Here is a 23,557-nt window from a genome sequence, read left to right on the forward strand (position 1 = left end):
ATAAAAGCTCCAAAATAACGGATCAACTTTGTGAAACGAATTATCATGCTTAGGCTGATCCGCCATTGGGCCATATTCGAGCACACTTTTTTTCTTTTTGAGATATTTTAGATCCTCATGATTTGTGTCTTGGAAGCTCAAAATTTGCATAGGTTAGTTTCAAAAGCATGTCTGCACCTCGCTAAACCGTCCTTCAAATCGGAGATTGTTGGATGAGGACCACCAGGTCATGTGACATGGAATGAATCTATAATGTTTAGGGTCTTCTTCTTTTTTCTTTTTTTTTTATGTAGAGTTACTTTGCAACAATTTTACGCACCTTTACTACCTGTTTCCTGCTAAAATAATAGCGAACTGTTCTTACCTGCTGTAGTGTTATTACGCAGAAAAATCTTGGGCCTTTACACAATGACGTAGATCTGGCACCCATGGGCTCTTGGACTATAAAGCATTATAGTTCGTACAGTTGTAACACAATGCGTTTCTTGGTATGACATTTTTGAAGTATACCCACTATATTTACATGATGCAAAATCAAACACTTTACTCATCACAGGGATTACCAGGTCTTCCCGGATTTCCCGGTCCACGCGGGCTAGCAGGACAACCAGGTTTTCCCGGAGCAAAAGGAGACCCTGGATTCCCTGGAATTCCAGGGCTGAAGGGAGAATCGGGTGATTCAGGACTTCCTGGCCTTCCAGGACCTAAAGGAGATCGTGGAGATTCAGGACCACCAGGTTTGCCCGGACTTGACGGGTTTCCAGGAGAGAAAGGCGACCGAGGATATCCTGGAGCGCCAGGTAATGGAAAGATTTTAGTTTTTTTTACAAGGAGACCTTGCGGTCTTAGAAATTCAGATCAGGATGAAATTCAGCAGATTAGTAGTACCCCTTGAGAGTATCAATACATGAAAGTAATAAACCGCCCTAACCAGAACATTACGAGAAAACCGCCGCTTAAGTTTTATGCGAAGCTTATATACCAGTAGGGATTTTTCGCAAACAGCAGCTCGCTGACTATGTGGTCAATGTACTGGATTCCCGTGCAATCCATCCCGAGTTCGATACCTTTTGAAGAATTCTTTTTTTTTCACCAAAATGTACCTCACTTGTTCAACCTTGCGACGTCTATTTTTATAGACATGTAAAGAATGTAATATAATGCATACAAAATTGTGCGTATTTCGTTGAAAATAATAAAAAAATAAATACTCGTGAAGACTGCATAAAAATACAATCAATAGTCCTTCATCAACTGTCATCGCCAATTTTTAATAAAATGATTCGGTATGCCTGGTATGCTTCTAAACTTTCTGACAAAAGAGAAATTGTCATGAATATTTGTGAAGTGTGTTTTCCTACGAATCTTTTACAGAAAGGTTGCTCCTGTAAACAATCTTCCTTTATACATTGTGCAAGATGTCAAAACAGTTTCTGTTTTCCATGTTTTTATGATAATTATCATTCTGGTGTATGTATATAAATAAATAATTGATAAATTAAACGATATTGTTATATTTTATGCATAAATTAACAAGTCCTACCCTAATTCTGTTGCCGTTTTAATTCAAATTGTAATTTATAATCGATTGAATGTATCTCTATTTTCTCTTTTAAAAATACATTACTTATTTAAAAATAAAGTATTATCTTCAATTGAAATTTCATCTAGCGTGGAAACAGTCGCTTTATAAGTTTATATAAAAAATTCTTCGAGAGGTATCGAACCTGGGATGGATTGTACGGGAATTCAGTACGCTGACCACACAGCTACCGAGCTGCAGCTGGTGACAAATCTCTAAGAGTATATATAAGCTGCGTCCAAAACTTTAGAGGCTGTTTTCTTGGAGTGTTCTGGGTAGTGCACTTTATTATTTTACTGTTTGGATACTCTCAAGGGGTACTACTAATCTTCTGAATTTCATCCCAATCTGAATTTCCGAGAACGTAAGGTCTCCTTGTTAGAGAGAGAAAAAAATGATACCTCAATTGAACTATTGGTAGTTAAATAGCATGACTGCTTATGCGAATATATATTATTATAATTGTTTAATGGATATCTGTTGCATTTTACTCCATTTAATAGTAAGCTCGGATGACTTAATTTTATATTCGTTGGTTAGTTCCAATAATCTTATTTGCTGCTATATATATCTTTATTTGTCAGATCTCATACATACATCTTTTTTTCTTCCTAAAACCTAGTTGATCCTAGAGCCTGGTTTACGATTAAACACATGAGGCCAGGCCTAGGGAGGCAGTGTGACCTGGTCGTGCCGGCCAAGTACCGTGATATTAATTAATTTTTGTGGTTGTACACTTTAAAAAAAGATCAATTTGCAGACAATTGTAAATTGGGTTGAGAGGGAAAGACTTCGTTTAATAAACTTAGTGAAATACCAGAAAAAAAATCATAACAGAATTAAATTTTCATAAATGGTTAGGTTGTTGTCCGTGGAAAACAGTTGTCTTGTGTTTGCAGCCTGAATGAAAAGATACTTAAAAAATAATCATACAAGAAAGTAAAAAGTAGGAAGAAATATTTTTTATTTAAACCCTTTCAAATCATAATTTCTGCATTGTGCTAAAGATATCCTTTGTGCATTTGCTCATAAAAATTTCAATTTGCTTTCTTTACTTTAATATACATTTGCCAAAAATCTTGAATATTTTTTTTTGAACTGCATTATTGTTTTTATTATTTTTTTATCCAAACAGCGAAATGTTAGTTGCTCTAAGCTTAAATATACACTTAAATGGCAAGTCCTGAGCAAACACATAGCTAATTCAAGCTTATACTAACGTTTAGTTGTATGAAAATGACATATGTGAAAGGAAAACCTACATTTTACACTTCGTTTTGTCGTTACACTCAATTTCTATTGCATTAATATTAGGAGATAGAGCGGAAAGAGGTCAGAAAGGAGAACCCGGCTTACCAGGTCTACCAGGAGCACCCGGACCTAAAGGCATAAGAGGAAATGATGGCCTTTCAGGAATTCCAGGTACTACTAATTTTAGACGTTGGTAAAACAATTAAATAAATTTCTTCTTTTATTTCAGCTTGTTTTTTCTAAAATAATATTGATTACAAAGCTGAAGCTACTTTAGAGAATTAAAGCAAAAAAAGACTTATTCGCTGTGTCAGATAAAGACATAAAAATTCTTGTTTATATCATCCTCAGAACAGATGATAATTTCATAAAATGTTTCAGAGACCATCGTTAAACTCTGCGAATTCCTTTAAAGGTCGAGAGTTGTCAAGCAACGAAAACGAATCAAATTAAACTTTGAGATGCTTTTGTAAAAACATAGAGCGTAATAAATTGTTACATTGCTTAAATTTTCAATATTTTTACATCTCTAATTCCATGAAAATGGTGGAAGTTCAGCTTGAAAAAAAGCAAATACGTTTTCATGTTCACTTCTATACTGATATAATTCCATTCTGTTACCTATCGAAGATTTTTATGAACAAAAAACTACATTATATTCATATTTTTTGTTAACTGAACCGCATTTCTGTGCATGTTGTGAAGAAAAAAGTCAGTAGTTTTCTATAGTTTTAAATCTCATGTTCAATGAAAATGGTGGAAATTCAGCATGAAATTAGTAAATATGTTTTTTGCGGTATAACTCTATAGGTACTGATAGAATTCTATTCTGTTACATAAATATTTATAAAAAGGGTATTACATTATTGTAAACTATGCAACATTTTTAAGTACGTTGTGAAGAAAAAATGTAAATGGTTCTTCAAAAAGCCAACGTTTCGTTCCGAACGTGACAGTTCCTATATTTCATGAAAAAGTAAAATTTTAAAATGTTAACGAATGAATTTTTTGCCTGAGAAATTACACATATGTTTGTGATTTCTTTAGCAAAAAGATTTTGTTCAATATTCTTTTAAATTATTACTTCAAATGAAATGTGTGAGGCAACACGTGCGGGACAAAATGACCGCTTTTCGTGGCATGGCCCAAATAAAAAATGAGCGATTTATGTAAATCTATCTTTTATTTACCCTTTTTATAGCAATCACATGGCTATAATGCCAATAAATAACAGCATTAAATTTTGAAAATTTCACTTGCAACTGCAAGTTACAAAGAAAATTACTCCGCTATTTTTTCCTCCGGAAGGTTTAAATTTACTACTGTTCTTTTCTAGGTTCCAAAGGTGACCGTGGTCTTCCTGGCTTAGAAGGACTTCCAGGACCAGAAGGGCTTAGAGGCGCACCAGGTTCGCACAACTACATAAAATCAGAAATTTTTTAAATGAATCTCTTTCATCTCTTATTAACACAATTTTCAATCAATAATCAGATATATTTTTTGATTATACTTGATTTTTTTTTCTTCTTTCTCTTACTTTTACTGGGAAAGTAGGCTAAAAAGCAACACCAGGAAGCAATGAGCAGACGATTTAGCTAATCGTCCGGCTTACCGAATTGTTCAATCATCGCAAAATGAAAAGTTTTCCCGAACATTTGGAACACATTGTAAGAGGGCAGATTAATCATTTGGCTTTTTTTATTTCTTCTTTTGTCTCTTTGGAAACACGGCACTAGTGAAAAGGACAAGATGCCACTAAGATAAGTAGTTTCAGCACACAGACGACTGAATACATGTAAAATAATGCCACTAATGGTAATAAGACTAAAACGTGCAGACTGGTGTAAGGCATTAAATCACAGTAGTCCTATACCAAATGTTGATATCCTTCACCATGTGCAAGGGCAGACTTGATATCCCCTGTTGACCAAGGCCTTGATTCCTCAATTGAATGCAGGCGATAACACGACAATTTCTTCTTAGAGCGCGGAATGCCGATTTGCTTTCGGTTTTACGCAGTAGCGCATAAGACAAGACACATATCAACCAAGTAGAGCACTTACCATTTGCACAGGAGCTCTGCCAGCGCAGCATACGAGACTAATAATCGAAAGGAAGTGGTTCTTTATTCCTCAGAAAAGAATCTACACTCACTTTGAATCTCCCATGGTGATCCCAGAATCTGCTATTATCACTCAGCTTACAATTATTTCAGGTTGCAATAGGAGCAAGCCTAACTTGACAGCATTGGGAAGGCTACACGGGTCCTAATCACACAATTACGAAGCTGACAGGTTAGGTGTGCCCAAACAATAGTTTCACAACATTCTACTCAAGCGTTCATGCGACATCACATTTTCAGTCACTCAAAGTAGTTAGATAAGCTCACAGTAACGAGGAGTGTTATTTAAAAAGTCGGCAAATGATTATGTCTTTTAATAACCTATTACTAATATTTCAGGTGATCCAGGACTTCCCGGAATTCCAGGAGCACCTGGACGACCTGGTTTCGGCATCAAAGGAGACCCAGGAGCACCAGGAAGACCCGGAGCTGATGGATTCCCTGGTTTACCTGGACTGAAAGGTATATTAAACAATGTATATCATAGAGCATTTATGCAGGTTAACTGTCTCAAACTTGGTTTATATTGCACTAGTGGCACCCGCACGTCTTTGCCTTTTTAAAAGGTCTTTTGGTTTGCCTGCATATTTGCAAATAATGTGTGATGAATTTCTCGACAAGTGGCTTGCCCATGTTACGGTTCCACGTTATGAAAACTTGGTAATTTACTCGTCCATCTTATGATAATTTTGCTCGGGAAAATGTTCTTAAAACTGGAATGGAAAATGAACAAAATCGAATTTTCGAAAAATCGCTTCGAGTTGCACACCCTCATGCTACAAACTAATTCTATGCCAAATTTCATGAAACTCGGCCGAACGGTCAAGGCGCTATGTGTGTCACAGAGATCCTGACAGACAGAGAGAGATCCGGACAGAGAGACTTTCAGCTTTATTATTAGTAAAGATATACACTGCACAAACAATTAAAGAATATTATAAGTTTTCTGTAAAATAGCAGTACATGAGAAATTATTTTTGCAAAAAATGGGAGAAGAAAGTCACAAATGCAAATTCTTATTTCCAATACGCAAATTTTGAGTTTCACGTCAAAAATTGCAGTTTAGCGATAGTGAATGAAAATCGGAAACAACTGAAAGACAAAGTGGAAAACACTGAGTGACAAGCAAAAAGTGTTATGTTTCAATGAGGGAGACGTCTGGACGCAGTCATTAAACCAATTCAAAAGTTTGGAGACTTTTTCGGTCAGTAGAAGGGGGAGGGGAGTACTATCTTGCTTGTTATAACTGTTGCTGCTTGTTTGCTTCCCCTTTAAAAGTCTCTTAGCAGTGAATCACACAAATAGTCTAATAATGAAAATAAAATTTCAAATAAGCAGCAATTGAAAGAGCATGGTGAAACGTTTGTTTTTAGAACTCAAATCATTTGTCCTTGTCCCCCGTTACCAAAATATGAGGTCTTAAAATCGGGCCAAATTTAAAGAAAATTGCTAAATTTAGCGAAAAATGGGATGCTCTGGAAACGATGATCAGGATGTCGATATTTTGTAATGTTAACGAAACTAGAACGGCAGAAAGTGTCTATTTCTACCTAAATTTGGTCACTTTTTTAAAAAGTATATCCAACCTTTTAGAGCTCATCTTTCGATAACGGGGGACGAGGGCAAATGATTTTTCAAGAAAAGTATGTTTCACTATGCTCTATCAACTACTACTTATTTGATGTTGTTGTTGTTTTTTAAATAATGGTTTTCTGGTTAAGAGCTTTTGTGAATTATATACCAGTTTTGTACTTTTTACCCTGACCCCTTTCATGAGACACCATAATTTTAGAAGAACAGCACGTGGATGTTACCCTAGTTTCTAAAGGTATAACAATAAACCATGAGAACTTAGATCATTAGTTTCTTTTTAGCATTGCCACTCAAAAGAATCATTGAATACAGCACATAAATATCATTACAGTTTTACTAGTCTCTACTAGCCGCCTTGACGGCTAGCAGAAACTGAAAGGCTGAGAACTCCAGAAATAGATTATTAACTAAATACCGTTATACTTTAGGAGACGCTGGTTTCCCTGGTATGCCAGGAGTACGAGGACCACCAGGAGATGAAGGCTTACCAGGAATAGCAGGACCGAAAGGAGAGCGTGGAGAACCAGGTTTCCCGGGACCACCAGGTCGAAGTGGCTTGCCAGGGGTGAAAGGAGATCCAGGATTAGCAGGATTTCCTGGCTTGAAAGGAGAACGTGGATTGCCTGGACTAGAAGGACCACCAGGTTTGAGAGGACCGCCCGGAGCATCAGGTACACATGTTTCATTAGACCTGCATCCAAATTTTTTAGGAACCGAGCCAGTGAAAAATAAATTTTGGTTCTAAAATAGAGAAAAAAAAAATTCATATTTATCGCAATTTTTTTCTTTAACAAACGGGATATCAAATTGGCAATAACAAAGACTTTGTTTCTATATAGTTGTCAAATAAAGGCTTTTAAGTAGGATATTCGATGCAGAGAATACATTAACATACGCTATTGTAGTTGCATTTTTTAAGAATACCGTCATGTCTTTTAGGACGGGAAGGCTTTCCAGGTTTACCCGGATTACCTGGACTCAAAGGAGACCCAGGATTTCCCGGACCGCCAGGCTTCCCCGGTGCAAAAGGAGATGCCGGACTACCAGGACAACCAGGATTGGAAGGATTAAGGGGTATGTGTTTCGGTTATTCTCAACTTATTACAATATGTATAAATGAATACTCAACCGTTTGAATTGTTGACTGTGAGTTACTTTCTTGCATACGTGCTGTAAAAGCTGCGTTAAAGTGAAAACTTACTGGTTTCAAAAATTAAAAGAATATACCCCAAATCTCGATTGCTCAAAAATTTACACCTATTATTTGATAAAAGTTGTACAGAATGTACGAGGCACCGTAAGGTAGTAATTAAGTAAAAACTGAACAGCTATAAAGTTTTAAGTATTAGCACATGCATAACATATTGAATGTGCCGGTTTAGTATGTCAAGAGGGACATCAATACGAGATATGATCCCGTCTGGAAGCAATACAGCGATATATGATACTCTCGACTGCGTGGTTTATTAGTTCGCTATCAAGTACAGTCGCCTAACCAAGAAGAGGATCGAAGGGGCGTGGACCTTCCCCGAAATTAGTAAGAATTTCAATTTAAAAAAAATCATAAATTGGATTCAAAATAAATCTTAATTCATTCAGAAATTTCCTCCTTAGTGAAAGCTTATGCATAAGTTGCTTTCAAAATTAATGCAAATTATTGAAAGTTATGTTATTCCAAAACATGTAGCATGTAAACATTAGGGTAGACCGGGGCACGTTTACGCATGGGGCACGTTTACGCAGTGCCCTTTTTTCAAAATGAATTGTAACTGGAGAGCCAACAGTCATAACACATTGATGCTGCTCTCAAGCACATATTCTCACAAGTTTTTGAGCATCAGTCGAGCTTCGGTCTAGCGTGCAGAAATAATAATCTGTTTTCAGCCAAGTTGAGTAACTTTTGTGTTGAACGTTTTGAAGTTTATTGTGAATAAATAATACTTAGTTGAGAAAGAAACTAGTATGCTGTGGCCATCACGAAACTTTCTTCTATATTTTCTTTTTTTTTTTTTTTTTTTTCTGAACCCTCCCCATGCTTGACGAGGAAGCAATATTCCCAACAAAAACAAAATTACACATGCAAAAACGTGACGACCATCCCAATGTCTGAATTATTGCAAAAGCAAAGCAAAGAGCGAAAAATGAAAGTTATTTTAAAAGCCTTGCTTAAATTAATTACAAATATTTTATTTATTAACAAACATAAGATGGCAACAGTTAAACATTTTAAATCATTGAGATAAAATTTCCGATCATTTCCATACAATTAAAATCACGAGAAATACGCAGACGACAATCTATTACGATTTATCTTTCTTATTGTTGCATTAATAAAGATATTGTTATTCGCAAAAAAAAAATAAATAAATAAATAAATCAACACCTCTTGGAGCGATTGGCGTCCAAATTGAACCGAAGTCTGTTTACATATGGATTCACATATATTCCAAATTTCAACCAGAACGCAGCATTACTTCTTGAGATAGGGCACTCACAATGGAAAAAAAGAACGGGTGATTGCGCTACCCCCTTTTTAGCTGTTGACACCAAAATAAAATCAGCTCTTATACCCACTAAGGGCTACTTGCCGATAAATTTTTCTTTCATTCCGTTCATTATTTCTTGAGATACAGCAGTCACAATTGACGACAAAAAACGTTCTATAGCTCAACCCCCGTTTGAGTTATTGACACCAAAATTGAATCAGCACCTGTTCCTGTTAATGGCAACATATGGACCAAATTTTGTTTGATTCCGCCAGTTACTTCCTGAGGAATAGCAAGCACGCGTAACTCAAAAAACGTCCCATTGCTCCACCCCCCTTGGAGGGATTCGCGCCAAAAACCAATGGGCACAAGTTCACATAGCGGCACATATGTGTACTAAATTTCGTTCGATTTCATGCGGTAGTTTTTGCTGTAGAGCGGCCACAAAAAACTGGTCACACACAGACGTGACACACACACATACACACATACATACACACACACATACACACACACACAGACAGAAAGACATTTTCCAAAAATAGTCGAAATGAACTCAGCACACCTCAAAACGTTCGAATCCGTCAAAATTCGAAATTCGAAAATTTGCACGAAACCAATACTTTCTTCTATATATTAGATATAGAAGAAAGTAAAGATATATAAAAACTAGTATGTTGTGGCCATCACGAAACTTTCTTCTATATTTTTCTTTTTTTTTCTGATCCCTCCCCATGCTTGACGAGGAAGCAATATTCCCAACAAAAACAAAATTACACATGCAAAAACTTGACTACCATCCCAATGTCTGAATTATTTTAAAAGCAAAGCAAAAGAGCGAAAACTGGAAGTTATTTTAAAAGCCTTGCTTGAATGAATTACAAATATTTTATTTGTTAGCAAACGTAAGCTGGCAACAGTTAAAAATTTTAAATCATTGAGATAATATTTCCTACCATTTCCATACAATTAAAATCACGAGAAATACGCAGACGACAATCTATTACGATTTATGTTTCTTATTGTTGCATTAATAAAAATATTTTTATTCGCAAAAAAAAAAAAAAAATCAACACCTCTTGGAGCGATTGGCGTCAAAATAGAACCAAAGCCTGTTTACATATGGATTCACATATATTCCAAATTTCAACCAGAACGTAGCATTACTTCTTGAGATAGGGCACTCAAAATGGAAAAAAAGAACGGGTGATTGCGCTACCCCCTTTTTAGCTGTTGACACAAAACTAAAATCAGTTTTTATACCCACTAAGGGCTACTTGCCGATAAATTTTTCTTTCATTCCGTTCATTATTTCTTGAGATACAGCAGTCACAATTGACGACAAAAAACGTTCTATAGCTCAACCCCCGTTTGAGTTATTGACACCAAAATTGAATCAGCACCTGTTCCTGTTAGTACCAACATATGGACCAAATTTTGTTTGATTCCGCCAGTAACTTCCTGAGGAATAGCAAGCACGCGTAACTCGAAAAACGTCCCATTGCTCCACCCCCCTTGGAGGAATTCGCGCCAAAAACTAATGGGCACAAGTTCACATAGGGGCACATTTGTGTACCAAATTTCGTTCGATTTCATGCGGTAGTTTTTGTTGTAGAGCGGCCACAAAAAACTGGTCACACACAGACGTGACACACATACATACACACACACACACACACACACACACACACACACATACATACACACACACAGACAGACAGACATTTTCCAAAAATAGTCGAAGTGGACTCAGCACACCTCAAAACGTTCGAATCCGTCAAAATTCGAAATTCGAAAATTTGCACGAATCCAATACTTTCTTCTATATATTAGATATAGAAGAAAGTAATTAGTAGAATTTTATCCTTTTTTGAGAATTGTACTTGTATGAGCTGAAATGTTATTAAATTTTTTTTCACTTTAAAAATAAATCCAAACTTGCCGACGGGATAAGCTTACGCATTAACGTCGGAGCACCTTTATGCACGTTCTTACGGTGTCTTACTTCCAAACGTGCCCTGACGCGTTTTTCGCTCCGAACTGTCTCAAACCTTTTTAGAATTTTTAGGCTATTTAGTTTTGAAAAATACCATTTATTTTTTAATTCAGTTACTCAATCGTATCATATAGATATTACAATCATGTAGTGCTGTCTTCATGCCCATTCAGCTTTTACTTTATACACTACTAGCAAAAATACCCGGCGTTGCCTGGGTCAGTAATAATTATGAGAAACAATCGTTACTTGCCCTTGTTTTCCGTTTTAAGCGAAAGAATTTAAAACAAACCTTTTTGATGTGATTAAAAACCGAGCTTCTTCCTTACTCATAAAACTAAAATAGCAACAAGTATAAAAAACAAAATAGTATTCATTTAGAAACAATAGCACGACATTTAAGCATATACAGTGGCTCCCAAAAGTCTTCGTACACCTACGACTTTCAACGAAATAGGCCCCAATCCATTGGTTAGATTTAATATTTCGGAATAGGTATTTGATTATAAGATCTATGATTAATTTTTAACAAAACTACATGAAAAGTTTTTAAAAAATATTAAAAATTAATTTTTAAAAAATATAAAACCAAAAAGTGCCGGAAATTCTATGTCACAAAAGTCTTCGTACACTTTATAAAATGTCTATATATTATTGAATAATCTAACTTATTATTAAGTTATTAATTAGTAGAATATCATACAGTATTCATAACACCTTTTAAACGTCTGGGAATAGATTTCATTCTTTTTATTTCTTTTTTTTGCGTAATTTCTGAGTAAGTGTTCAACCACACTTCGAGTCTTACTGTTTCTAGCTCTATTTTCGTTTTAAAGCCGTATTTTCGTAATCTAGCCTATAGATATGACTAAATACGTTACATTAAGTTCAAATCTGGAGATTGAGGGGGTATTTTCTGAATTTTTGGACGATTTTTGAAGCACTAGACGCACACGTTGAAAACCGAGTACTTCATATCGTTATCTTGATAAAAAACAAAGTTGTTTCCAATAACCGAATTTTTGGTTAAGAGTTCAAAATTGGTTTTTAAAATATTTAAAGGAACAGCATGATTCATTATTTCATCAAAAAATTCCGAACTACCTAGTCCTGATGCTGATATGCACCCTCACACTAGAACACCTCTACCGTCGTGATTAAATGATCCAACTAAGTTCTTAAGATTAAGTTCCTAATTTTTTCTTCTACTTACAATTATGCAACAATTTCACCAAAAATGTTGAATTCATTTTTATCTGTAAATAAGACGTAATTATAAAATGTTTTTAGCTTATTTATCCTTGATTTTGCGACGAAAAGCGTAAGCTTTGTGTTTTTCGTGCGAACAAGAAAATTTCTGCGGGAAGAGGCCCCATTTAATCCAGCTAATCAGTGAACTTGACGAAAAATTTTAGGTGAAAATTAAACGTAAAACTTTTCTTTTAACTCTGTAGAAACTTTTACAGCACTCAAATGTGTATTTTTTATAATTTTTTCCAACTTTAAATCTCCGATCCCGTTTTGTCAACTTTGCCGGTTGACGTTTTCTTACCTTGTTTTCGGTCCGATTCCTTTGTTTAAAGCATTTTATCAAACACTCTACTATACAAACAAATAAATTAACTAATTTAGTCATTTCACACCAATTTACCGCAACTGTGGGAAACAAATTCGAATTTTGAATGGTGTTTGCGGTTTTTTTTTACGAATACCAGCGATTTTATAGATAAGCACAATATTAAGAAATAAATAAACAAAAAATTAAAGTTAAATGACTTATAAGGGTCAACACAATGCAAAAATATTAATAAAACGGCATATGATAATTTTAAACATGAATGTATTCGAAAATATTTGAGTGTACGATGACTTTTGTGGCGTGTTATTTCTCTGTCTCTTCGTTTTCTGACCCATTTCAAAAAGTAGATCCGTTAATATTTTGAAAAAACCAATGGGTTGTATTTAGAATGACATAGTAATGATGTGAAAAAATATTGGACTCCATATTCGAATTCAATTTTGAGTTATTTTGGTTTTACTAAAAAATTTCAAAGTGTACGAACACTTTTGGGAGCCACTGTACAAATTGGAAGAATTTCCGAAATATGAAATTAAACTTTGCATGTTTAAAAAGATTTATCTGTTAGTACTTTTTTTTTAAATCTAAAACCTTCTCTGTATGGCTATTGATGTACGAACTGTTTTAAAAAATGTAGCCGTCCGTGTTCCCCTTACACTTGCTTTAGTTATTTTGGGAAATTTCAATTTTTGTGGGCACTTGGTGCGGTTTAAAATGTTACCAAATTTGCGAGAATCATTTTGGGACACTTTCAATAATACTCCCCCTCCGTACCTAATTTTTATTATAGAAATATTGTTGCCAGATGCTGAGATACTTTTGGTCAAAAAAATAAATAAATAAATAAATGGCGCTAAACGGTTTCATCCGAAATGTTTCCAAAATAAGTAGTAAAATTTGGCGATTGTTTGAAATCGTGCAAAAAGAAAAATTAATAGAAGTTTAGTTTTTGTGCGGTTTATGGATTCGCCTAATTTAGTTGCTGAATTATTTTACACAGTATTTTTTTTTTTTTTAAGTATCTTTGATTGGCGATATTTTGTTTATATGGTGAAAGCTGAGAAACATTATTACGCAGTCTTTGGGCTCAAAAACAGCAACAGGGGAAAAAACTGCCAAATGTATCAGCTACTGAAATCTTTCTGAAAAAATTCTGGCGATATTTCTGCTGGTTGGTTGGATATAGTGAGCAAGTGTCCAATCAGCATAAATAATAATAATAAACCATTAATTACATAAGTTCCGTTTAAAAGTAAAATGATCAGCCAAATCCATTTATTTTTAGCCAATCTTGTGGAAGAACGTTACTTTAAGATTTGACTTGAGAAAAGCCTCAAAAAGTCAGACGAAACGCAAAAATATTCAACAATACAACAATTCTCGGGAGTTGAGATGACACACTAAATAATGACTTGGGTTGATGAAAGCCTTCGAACAGGGAACAAAAAAGCACATAACTCGTTTTTATACCACATAGAAACTTCGGACAGATGCTATCTTCAACAGAAAAATTGGCTCTTTCGATGGACATACAATGTTAATATGTGCACGTTTTTTCCCACCCCCATATTGGGGCATTTATGCGAAAATTGGGACTAAAATTGGAATAAAAAGGGAACTATCAATCGGATTTTTTTCGAACTGGTCTATAAACCTTCCCAGTACCAAACTGAACAAACGGTGAAAGTTTCAGCCAAATCTGCCGGGTAGTTTCTGAGATCTTAGGGAACAAATTTACCAAACTCCATTTTTATATATATAGATTCGGTCTGTAATAAATTTGCTTTGTTTTAACGATGGTAAGACATTATGTTCAAAACACTAACAGAACCACGTTAGGTGTCAAAATAAAAATGCCTAAACATGCCCCGGCGTCCGGTTGTCCAAGTTTACGCAACCGACTTGAACTCCAAAACATTTTTTTAACGGTTAAAACACAAACTGAGCTAACACTGAATATACCAATTTTGATTCTATTAACTGCTTTATAAAATCACCATGCCTAAAATTTCCTAAGTTAAAAAACATAAAAATTAGAAAATTCGTTTAAAAAAACTTCCCATAAACGTGCCCCAGTCTACCCTAATGGAGACTATTATTCTCTTTTGTTTGGGAAATGTTGTTAATAATCCCTTAGGAGCGAGAAAGCCTACATTAAGTCCAAAAGATTAGTGTTGCAAAAGAGATTCATAAACAATTTCCGTTTTATCAAACAACTATCTCCTAAGAGGTGCCAATCAGGGGTGTTCCCATAGGGTATTAAGGGATATACTCTCAAACATTTTTTAAACACATTATGTATATGATCACGTACACATATTGTGCATAGTGAATAACTGGGAGTATACCCTCAAAAAAATTGATGGGTACATCACTGGTGCCAATGTAACTAAGAAGGGGGGTAGGACTAGCACGATGAGTCAAGGAGCAATTCGAAAAAAATCTTAGCCGTAAAATGCCCTTAAAATGTTATAGGCTTTGTCTTTAAGGTAGAGTTGCAATTCATTCAAAATAAAATTTCGATGCTTGATACTACTATTGCATTTATGTAGTAGGAAGTTACCTAACAAGCAATAAGCAGTCCTTTTTGTGTGGCACATTTACTTATTTCTTATTTTTATTGCAGGTGAGCCAGGTTCGAAAGGCCAAAAGGGTGAAAAGGGCATATTGCCACCGTTGAATTTGTTGAGAGGACCTAAAGGCGAACCTGGAACACCCGGAATCCCTGGAGAGCCAGGACCGCCAGGACCAAGGGGATTGGACGGATTACCCGGATTACCTGGTAAAGTATTCTTGCGGTGAAAATCGTTTGCATAAATTTCCAGACTAACGTTGCAACGTTAAGAGTCTCAACATTCATGAAAGGGGGTTTTTTTCCCCGTACTACAAATTGTTTCATTTATTATAAGGGCATAAGAATATTGCAATACATTGAAATAGTGCTCCTTTTTATTGGTCTGCAACAAACTGGAGCGATGTTTCACTAAAACTGCAAGTCCTAGTCCTGATTTGAACTCCTTAACTTATCCAGAAATATAGACCCGGGCCTGAATTGGACTGCTATACGAGCGGTCTGATAACATTTACTCTAAATAAATAAGAGCCTCTGAAAAAACTTCACTTTCAGTAATGTAAAAAGTTTTGTCTTTTACGTTTTTATACTTTAACTCTTGTCTGAATAAACTAAAACATCACAAAAAAGAAGAAAAAGAAAGCTTTGTGCATAAATTTTGTCTCAATTTCTTCCGATCACGGACTGTCAAAATAAGAAAGCGTACTAGCTAACCATTGCTCGAGAAAAAAGCTGTCACTTAAAATCTCTGCGCTGTATGTACATTATGAATTTCATCCATAACTTATAACGACATAACGGCGCAATTACTAGTAAGCGTAGACCGACAGTTCGGAATTCAGAACAATTTTTTGGCAGTTTTTATTTTACTTTATAAAACTGTTAATCATTTGGGAATGTTAAAAATTTTAAAAATGTTACTGTACGTTCTTAATTACTTGAACAACATTTTTTTTAAATCGTTTATTATCTTTTCCTTTTACTTACACTTAACCCTGCGCCTTTCTCTTTCATAAATAGGTAAAAAGACTTTTTGGGCTCATGTTAGTGATTTTATAAGGATCGAGAAGCTTTGGATTTCAACAAAATAATGACAATCGAAATTTCAAGATAGTATGACTCGATCACTCGGTTTTGGCATCCTGGAATTTCAAAATATACTATTTACTTCTTTTCTGAGCTAGTGGATTTAATTGGTTAAAGCTACACAAAAATATTTAAGTGGTCAGTATTAAAGAACATGTATTTGTAGTTGTTTTCGGTAGTCCCTAATAGTACTAAATGATTAATGTGATATGAAAGGAACAAATGTCGCGTTTTTCTAAATGGGTGTAAAAGCCCTTTTTGCTTGTGGTTTGTCAAAATGCATGGAATATAGCAATACACTTGACATTTTTCCCCCTCTGTGTAGTTCTTTTAAACTTTAAGTTTGTTACGCAATAAAATAAAATTCTAAAAAAATCTACTGCACAGAAGTGTGTTTGAGTAGAAAGTAAAAAAATAACATAACTCGTGTGACATTTTTATTATCTTTATCTTTCAGGTATTAAGGGTGAACTAGGTCGGCCCGGACAATCAGGTTTACCAGGATTGCCAGGACCGATAGGCATGAAGGGTGATCGTGGTGTATCAGGCCTTCCAGGACCACAAGGGCTACCTGGAGCAAGAGGTCAACCAGGACCAGCTGGACTGCCTGGTATACCGGGAGGAGATTACTTGATGGGTATCCTATTAGTCAAACACAGTCAGTCTAGATTTGTACCACAGTGCCCGCAAGGGATGCAAAGGCTGTGGGACGGATACAGTCTCTTGTATATTGAAGGAAATGAAAAGGCACACAATCAAGATTTAGGTAAGGAACCTTCATCAATAACAAGGTTTTTATAATGAATAACAAGGTAACAATGGATGGAATTATTTTTGTCCAAATGGCTTCGCTGACAATCGTTTCCCCCACAAATCTATTTTGATTTAGCTGGAGTATGTCTTTCCTTTCCAATAAAACTTTCGCTTCTTCATTCGAAGCTTTCTCGAGTTCTGTGAATTTTCCATTAGTTATTGAAACTTCTCCTCTCACTAAAAGCTTTTCACCGTTGAGTTTTACACTTAGTAGGCTTTTCCTACTGATTAACTTAGCAATAATTGGAATTTATCCCTTTAACTATGAAGAGTTCTCCACTAATCACTATGGTTTCGTCCTTATGATTAAATTATTATACTAGTTTTAAACAATTCTAAAATTTATGTCGTTTGAATTTAAGTTTTGCTTTAACTATCTCACCACTCACTCTTCCCATTATAAAAGCAGCCCTGAAATTAAAATTATTCATTAAGATATATTTTTAGAAATTTTTTGTTCGTTGCTTAAAATTGACTAAGTGCAACATTTTTACAGTTGATGTGAATGGTAATGAAGTTTCATTTTGAATTCAAATAGGGCTTAACTTGAACGGGAGTTCAGCTCCTGCACTTCTTTTCAATGTCAGGTGGCTTTTTACATTTTAGATCTTAGGTGGAATTCCGGCTGTTTTAGCATTTATATATCCTCTGAAGACTAGAGCTCTTGCACTGCTATTGTTGGACATTAATCCCTGGATTCAACACATAAACAATTGCATCACGAATAAGAATAACATGATTTAAGGGAAATAACACATCTGGTCCACTAAAGCGTACCGAAGTTTAAAATCTGACTGATGATGCAAAAATTATAAAAGTTGTACGATGTGTTCTTGTCTATAAAGCATAGAATTTGTTTTGTATGTCAATTTATGAAAATCTCCAACATTTTTATGCTCTATCTTTTAGAACAAAATATTGGGTGAGTGCAAAAGTTTGTGCAGAGTTGCAATAGATGGCATTAGAACGGACGTAACGTGTTGTCATTAATACCATTACCTACGTAAGTCAGATCGTTGGAAAGGTGACGCAGCTTTCATTCCAATCAAAATAATTTGTGCAGATACAAACTGCTTCTAGAAAGATTACTTTTAAAATGAGTGTTGATAAAGTGCATTTACGGCATGTTATGCTTTACAAGTTTCGAAAGGGAATAAACGTTGCAGCAGCCGTAAAAAACATTCAAGACGTTTATCAAGATCAAGCACCAGCTAAACGAACTGTGGAAAAATGGTTTGCAAAATTTCGTTTCGGAGATTTTAAGCTGGAAGACGAGCCACGCTCAGGTCGACCTTCCGACATTGATGACAACGTTTTGCGTTCTTTAGTTCAGAATACTCCGCGAATTTCAACAGAGGAAGTTGCTACAGCGCTTAACGTTGACCGATCAACCGCTTTTCGGCGTTTAAAAAAATCGGATTTGATTTAAAGCTAGATATATGGGTGCCCCATTTGTTGACCGAGAGCAACAAAATCCAGCGAATTTCTGCTGCCGTATCTTCACTCGAGCGGCTCAAAAACAAGCCTTTTTGGATCGATTAGTGACGGGCGATGAAAAATGGGTCCTGTACAACAACGTTCAGCGCAAACGCACATGGAAACAGACAGGTGAACATGGTGACGCAATGGCAAAAAGCCAGTTTGCACCCGATGAAGGTGATGCTCTGTGTTTGGTGGGATTGCAAGGGTATAATTTATTTTGAGTTTCTCCCCGCCGGCCAAACGATTAATTCGAACAAGTACTGTCGTCAATTAACTAATCTGAACCGATAAATCAAACAGAAACGTCCGAGTTTGTCAAATCGCAAAGACGTAGTCTCTCATCCAGATAACACTAGTCCACACGTTTCAAGACAGACGCTACGCAAACTGAACAGCCTGAAATGGGATGTCCTAACTCATCCACCGTATTCTCCTGATATCGCACCGTCGGATTATCACTTATTCCGGTCTGTGCAAAATCATTTAAATGGAAAAAAAAAACTTGACTCTTTGAATGTCTTACAAAACGTCGTGTCTTCGTTCTTCGAATCTAAACCACGCAGTTTTTATGATCGGGACATCCGTATGCTGCCAGAACGTTGGAAGAAGACTATAGACAACGATGGAGAATATATCATTGATTGAATAAAGAGTTTTGCTTGCCTAATCACTGTATGACTTTCTTTCACAAACTCCGCACGAACTTTTGCACTCGCTCGATACAAATCATGCATAGTTTTAAAATGTACTAAATCAAAGTTAAATTAAATCACTTAACTGAAAATTCTCACTATCAGTCTACAAAAAACTACATTGAAAATGTAAAAAATGTACATATATTTAAGAAGCAGTCTAAAATACTGTTAAGAAACTTTTTTTATTAGTCCCGCTAATGGTACATAAAAAGTTGATTTTATTAAAAGTAACTTAAAGTAAGTAAAGTTTGTACCCCTGATTTTTGTTAAGAAAAGCCAGTATATTTAAAATAATCTCCACCTTCTTTAAAATGATACTCTTCCCAAAATAATACACCATACCTAACTGGAATCTTTTGCAGGTTTTGCTGGATCATGCTTGCGAAGATTCAGCACAATGCCTTTCCTCTTCTGTGACTTCAACAGCGTTTGCAACTATGCAAGCAGAAACGACAAATCCTATTGGTTGTCCACGAATGAACCAATTCCCATGATGCCTGTGGGAGAATCTGTCATACAACAGTACATCAGTAGGTGCGTCGTCTGCGAAGCTCCAGCAAATGCCATCGCAGTTCACAGCCAATCTTTGAATATACCAGACTGCCCGCGAGGATGGAATATGTTGTGGATTGGTTACAGTTTTGCAATGGTATGTGAAGTTTCTTTTCCTGTTATGATCTTTACTTTTGTAGCTTTTTTGATAGCTCATGACATGAAGCATTTGCTGAAATAAAGCAAACTTTTTTCTCTTTTGGAGGCCAAAGTGCTACCATCAAATGCTGTTCCTTAAGTTATAAAAAGGTTTAACAACTGTACTATTTTTATTCCAAGATTTTTTTGTTTTTTTTAATTTGAAAGAGGGTTCCAGTTTTCATGTCACCAAGGCCTCTGAGAGCCAAGGCGGCCCCTTGACAGTTCTGATGCCACGCCGGGCCTCCGATCCTGATAAAACTTATTCAATTTATGCGACTACGATTCCGAACCGAGCCTTTTTAAGGACCGGGCCTCTAGTTTCCGATTAGGCAGACATTGCCTCTCGTAGCCGTGATTATTGCAGAAGCGTCTTCCAAAAAGCTGAATAGTTATCTCACGTATAGTTGGACATGATATTTTCCAATATCGGTAAAATAACTCCCTTGGAAATGCCAATATTGATTCATCTCACTGATATGTGTATATTTTAATAATCGTTAATTCTTTTTTTTTTTTTCCACTTTGCAGCATACTGGCGCAGGTGCTGAAGGCGGCGGCCAGGCTTTGTCTAGTCCTGGAAGTTGTCTTGAAGACTTCCGAGCCACACCGTTCATTGAATGTAACGGTGCTCGTGGCACGTGCCATTATTTCGCCAACAAGTTTAGCTTCTGGCTCACCACCATCGATGCCAACGACCAGTTCTCCAGACCAGTCAGTACCACTCTGAAGGCTGGTGATCTCAGATCTCGTATCAGCCGATGTGCCGTCTGTATCAAAAATACAAATTAATTACTTTTTTCTTAATGCGGGGACTTAGTCAATTTCATGAAAAAGAGGCCCGTACCTGACACAGCAAAAAATAGATACTGACATGTATGCATTTTTGTTTTTATTTTGAAGAGAAATATTTATGTGGTCGAATTATTGCGCTGAGTCGATGCTTTCAAATTGCAATACCAAAATGAACTGTTTGTTGTTGATTTTTTTTTATTATTGTATATGTGTGCTTGAACAAAAGTTTACAGACACGTGTTCATGATATGTTTAATGTAATTTATTACAACTGAAAAAGAACCAATTCAATTTAGAGGTAACATTTTTTTTTTTTAAGCTTTGAAAATTAAAAGCTGTCGAACATTCAGACAGAGAGAGACGATGCTTCAACTGCCGTGGTAATATTTCGTGTACTTAATCACAATACTCAATACTCAAATGGAATTTGTTACTCTCAACTCTAACGCGTTTTTTTTTTTTTCTTTGAATATTAATTGTTAACTACAATTAAAAGCCAACTCACCAGATTAAAAGCACCGTTAACTTTAAATTGAAGTTAGTGTTATATTTGTTGCTAAGTCATGTTTCATTGCTTTATAACACGTTCTTGTTTATTATTCTTTCTGTAAAGTGACATGTCAAATATTTTCCGCGAAGAATTTCTATCGCTTTATTGCATACATTACATTATGACGTTTAAAAATGTTTTCTGTCGAAAATAATGTATAGATTTTCTTCATGCTTATTTATAAATATTTCCTGCAATTTTGGCGCCTATGTACAGAAGAATAATTGTTTGTTTTCTTTTTCTTTTCTTTTTTTTCTTACGGTCCATCTTTCGACTACTAATGCCTATGAACACCGTGAGCAAGCCGCTAGTGCATTTATAGCATTGTTATGCATTTAAAACTGAATAATATTTTGTATAACATGATTCATTGTTTAAACTTCGAAGCATTTGATTTTATTTTACATTTTTAAACTATTTGTTATGAATGTAAGAAATTTTAGATTTAGCTTTCTAAAACACCTATACGTGCCTTATATAAATTTAGAAATCGTATTTAATTACTGTTATCGTTCTTAACTTCAATTGTTAAAAATACAGATTTATTACTCGATATTTTTGTATATTCATACAAATTGTTTTTTTTTTTTTTTTTTTAATTTTGCTCAAAGCATACAATTTTTTTTTTATTTAAAATTCCAAAAAAATTTCTTTTTCAAAAAATAAAAAAGAATATTTATTCGAAAGTTTGTTTCTTTGAAACAAGAGCAGCTAAAATCTTGATATTATGTATTTTTATAAGCTAACACTGCCAAAAGTTTCTGGGTATATATTGTATGGTGACGCTAACAGTTAGGTATATCACTGCCATATCTGAACCTAGTCTCCTTTCGCGATATTTCTTTCTCCAGTGTAAATTAACTGTTTTCTTCACTTGGATATACCGCTCAATGTTAAGCTTCTGTACTTCATTAAAGAAGAAACTTGTTTCTGATGTGTGTGTGTCTTTTCTTTCTTTCTTTTACATTTTCACAGCATGATTTTCTCCCCATAACACGTGCAAAGTCAAGACGTCTAGGAAACATGCATTAAGTTTTAAAATGAGTTATGCTAACTCACATCACAACAACAATTGCCGAAAATTCTCTCCCTTGCCAATAAAAAGTAGCATGCGGTATTTCTTAGAAATAAATGGAAAATCAATCTCGGGTTGGATTTGTAGAAATTACCAACCTGAATCTGGTTTTTCAATACAGGAAAGGAGGTCATCATCTTCCAGCCTATTGAGAGTTATTTGCATCTTACTATTTAGCGTCCTTCAATACCTCCTGGCGGAGGGGGGTGGGGAGAGATCCAAAGCGAGTCCCTTGTCAATTTCGTCACGGAGCTCCCCCCCCCCTCCACCCCTAAAACTTGCTAAATTTATGCCACTCCGATTTTGAGCCAAGCCCTCTCAAAGGACGGGCTTCCAGTTTCTGACTAGGCCGACATGGCCTCTTGTCGACCGTGCTCAAGACCTCCAGGTGCATGATTACGCTCCATATAGAGGAAGGAAAAATACTAATCATAAATCGTACTACACATCATTTGACATTTAATATTCTTGGTCTTTTCGAGCCACATTTAGTTCATTACGTGCTAGATACACACACAATGCATTTGACCATTCGAGATTTATAATAACTATCCATACTAACCTAAGGCAGAAATCCCTAATGAAGTTCGTTGTACTTCTTTCAGGAGGGGATCATGCGCCCAAAAGTGATGGCTACCCAACCCCTTCAAATATTACGAAGCACTCATCCAATGACCAGACCACCCAAGAAGGAAATTAGAACCTGTAAAACAAGCCACTAAAAATTTTAAAAGCCACAGTCTGCGCCGCGTGTCCTCCTCCTTTTTCAGAAGATTTTTCCAATTTCAAGAAATTGGAAGTACAGACTTTGCAGCATTTTTAACATCGCAGCACGCAATTCGAAATTCCACTTCACCTATATATCCACAGTACTACTGATGAACGTTCATTGAAAACCTATTTTGATGAATTGTATTTGTTCTCTGACTTACGGGAATCATCAGTGGGGAACGTGATGACTTGTTTCGAACAGCCGTCCGGATGTCTTTTTAAAGTAAAAGATAAAATTTGCGAAGTTATCCAACAACTTGAAATGAAACCAACCAGCGTTCACTCCCTGCTGTAATGAATAATCAAATGCAATGATAATAATGACCAAGTAGGATTTCCTCCTCAAACGAAATACGTTTAATGCCGCAATGACTAGTCCTTGGCTTGACTGCTTATGCACTGCAATGAAATCATGATCT

General features: G+C 35.5%; 1 protein-coding gene across 1 annotated transcript in view; it reads left to right on the plus strand.

Annotated features, from left to right (window-relative positions):
* LOC129233442 (collagen alpha-2(IV) chain-like) overlaps nt 1-22,226 on the plus strand; it is a 148,589-nt gene extending 126,363 nt beyond the window's left edge. The window contains exons 30-39 of the mRNA XM_054867471.1: nt 557-800; nt 2,897-3,004; nt 4,170-4,241; nt 5,295-5,417; nt 6,977-7,219; nt 7,488-7,622; nt 15,236-15,391; nt 16,725-17,033; nt 19,620-19,906; nt 20,479-22,226. Of these exons, the coding sequence (XP_054723446.1) occupies nt 557-800; nt 2,897-3,004; nt 4,170-4,241; nt 5,295-5,417; nt 6,977-7,219; nt 7,488-7,622; nt 15,236-15,391; nt 16,725-17,033; nt 19,620-19,906; nt 20,479-20,739 (1,938 nt within the window). The 3' untranslated portion in view covers nt 20,740-22,226. The remainder of the gene's footprint in view (nt 1-556; nt 801-2,896; nt 3,005-4,169; nt 4,242-5,294; nt 5,418-6,976; nt 7,220-7,487; nt 7,623-15,235; nt 15,392-16,724; nt 17,034-19,619; nt 19,907-20,478) is intronic.
* Nucleotides 22,227-23,557: the final 1,331 nt, after the last annotated feature.

Source organism: Uloborus diversus, chromosome 1, assembly GCF_026930045.1.
Source record: "Uloborus diversus isolate 005 chromosome 1, Udiv.v.3.1, whole genome shotgun sequence".
NCBI lineage: Eukaryota > Metazoa > Arthropoda > Arachnida > Araneae > Uloboridae > Uloborus > Uloborus diversus.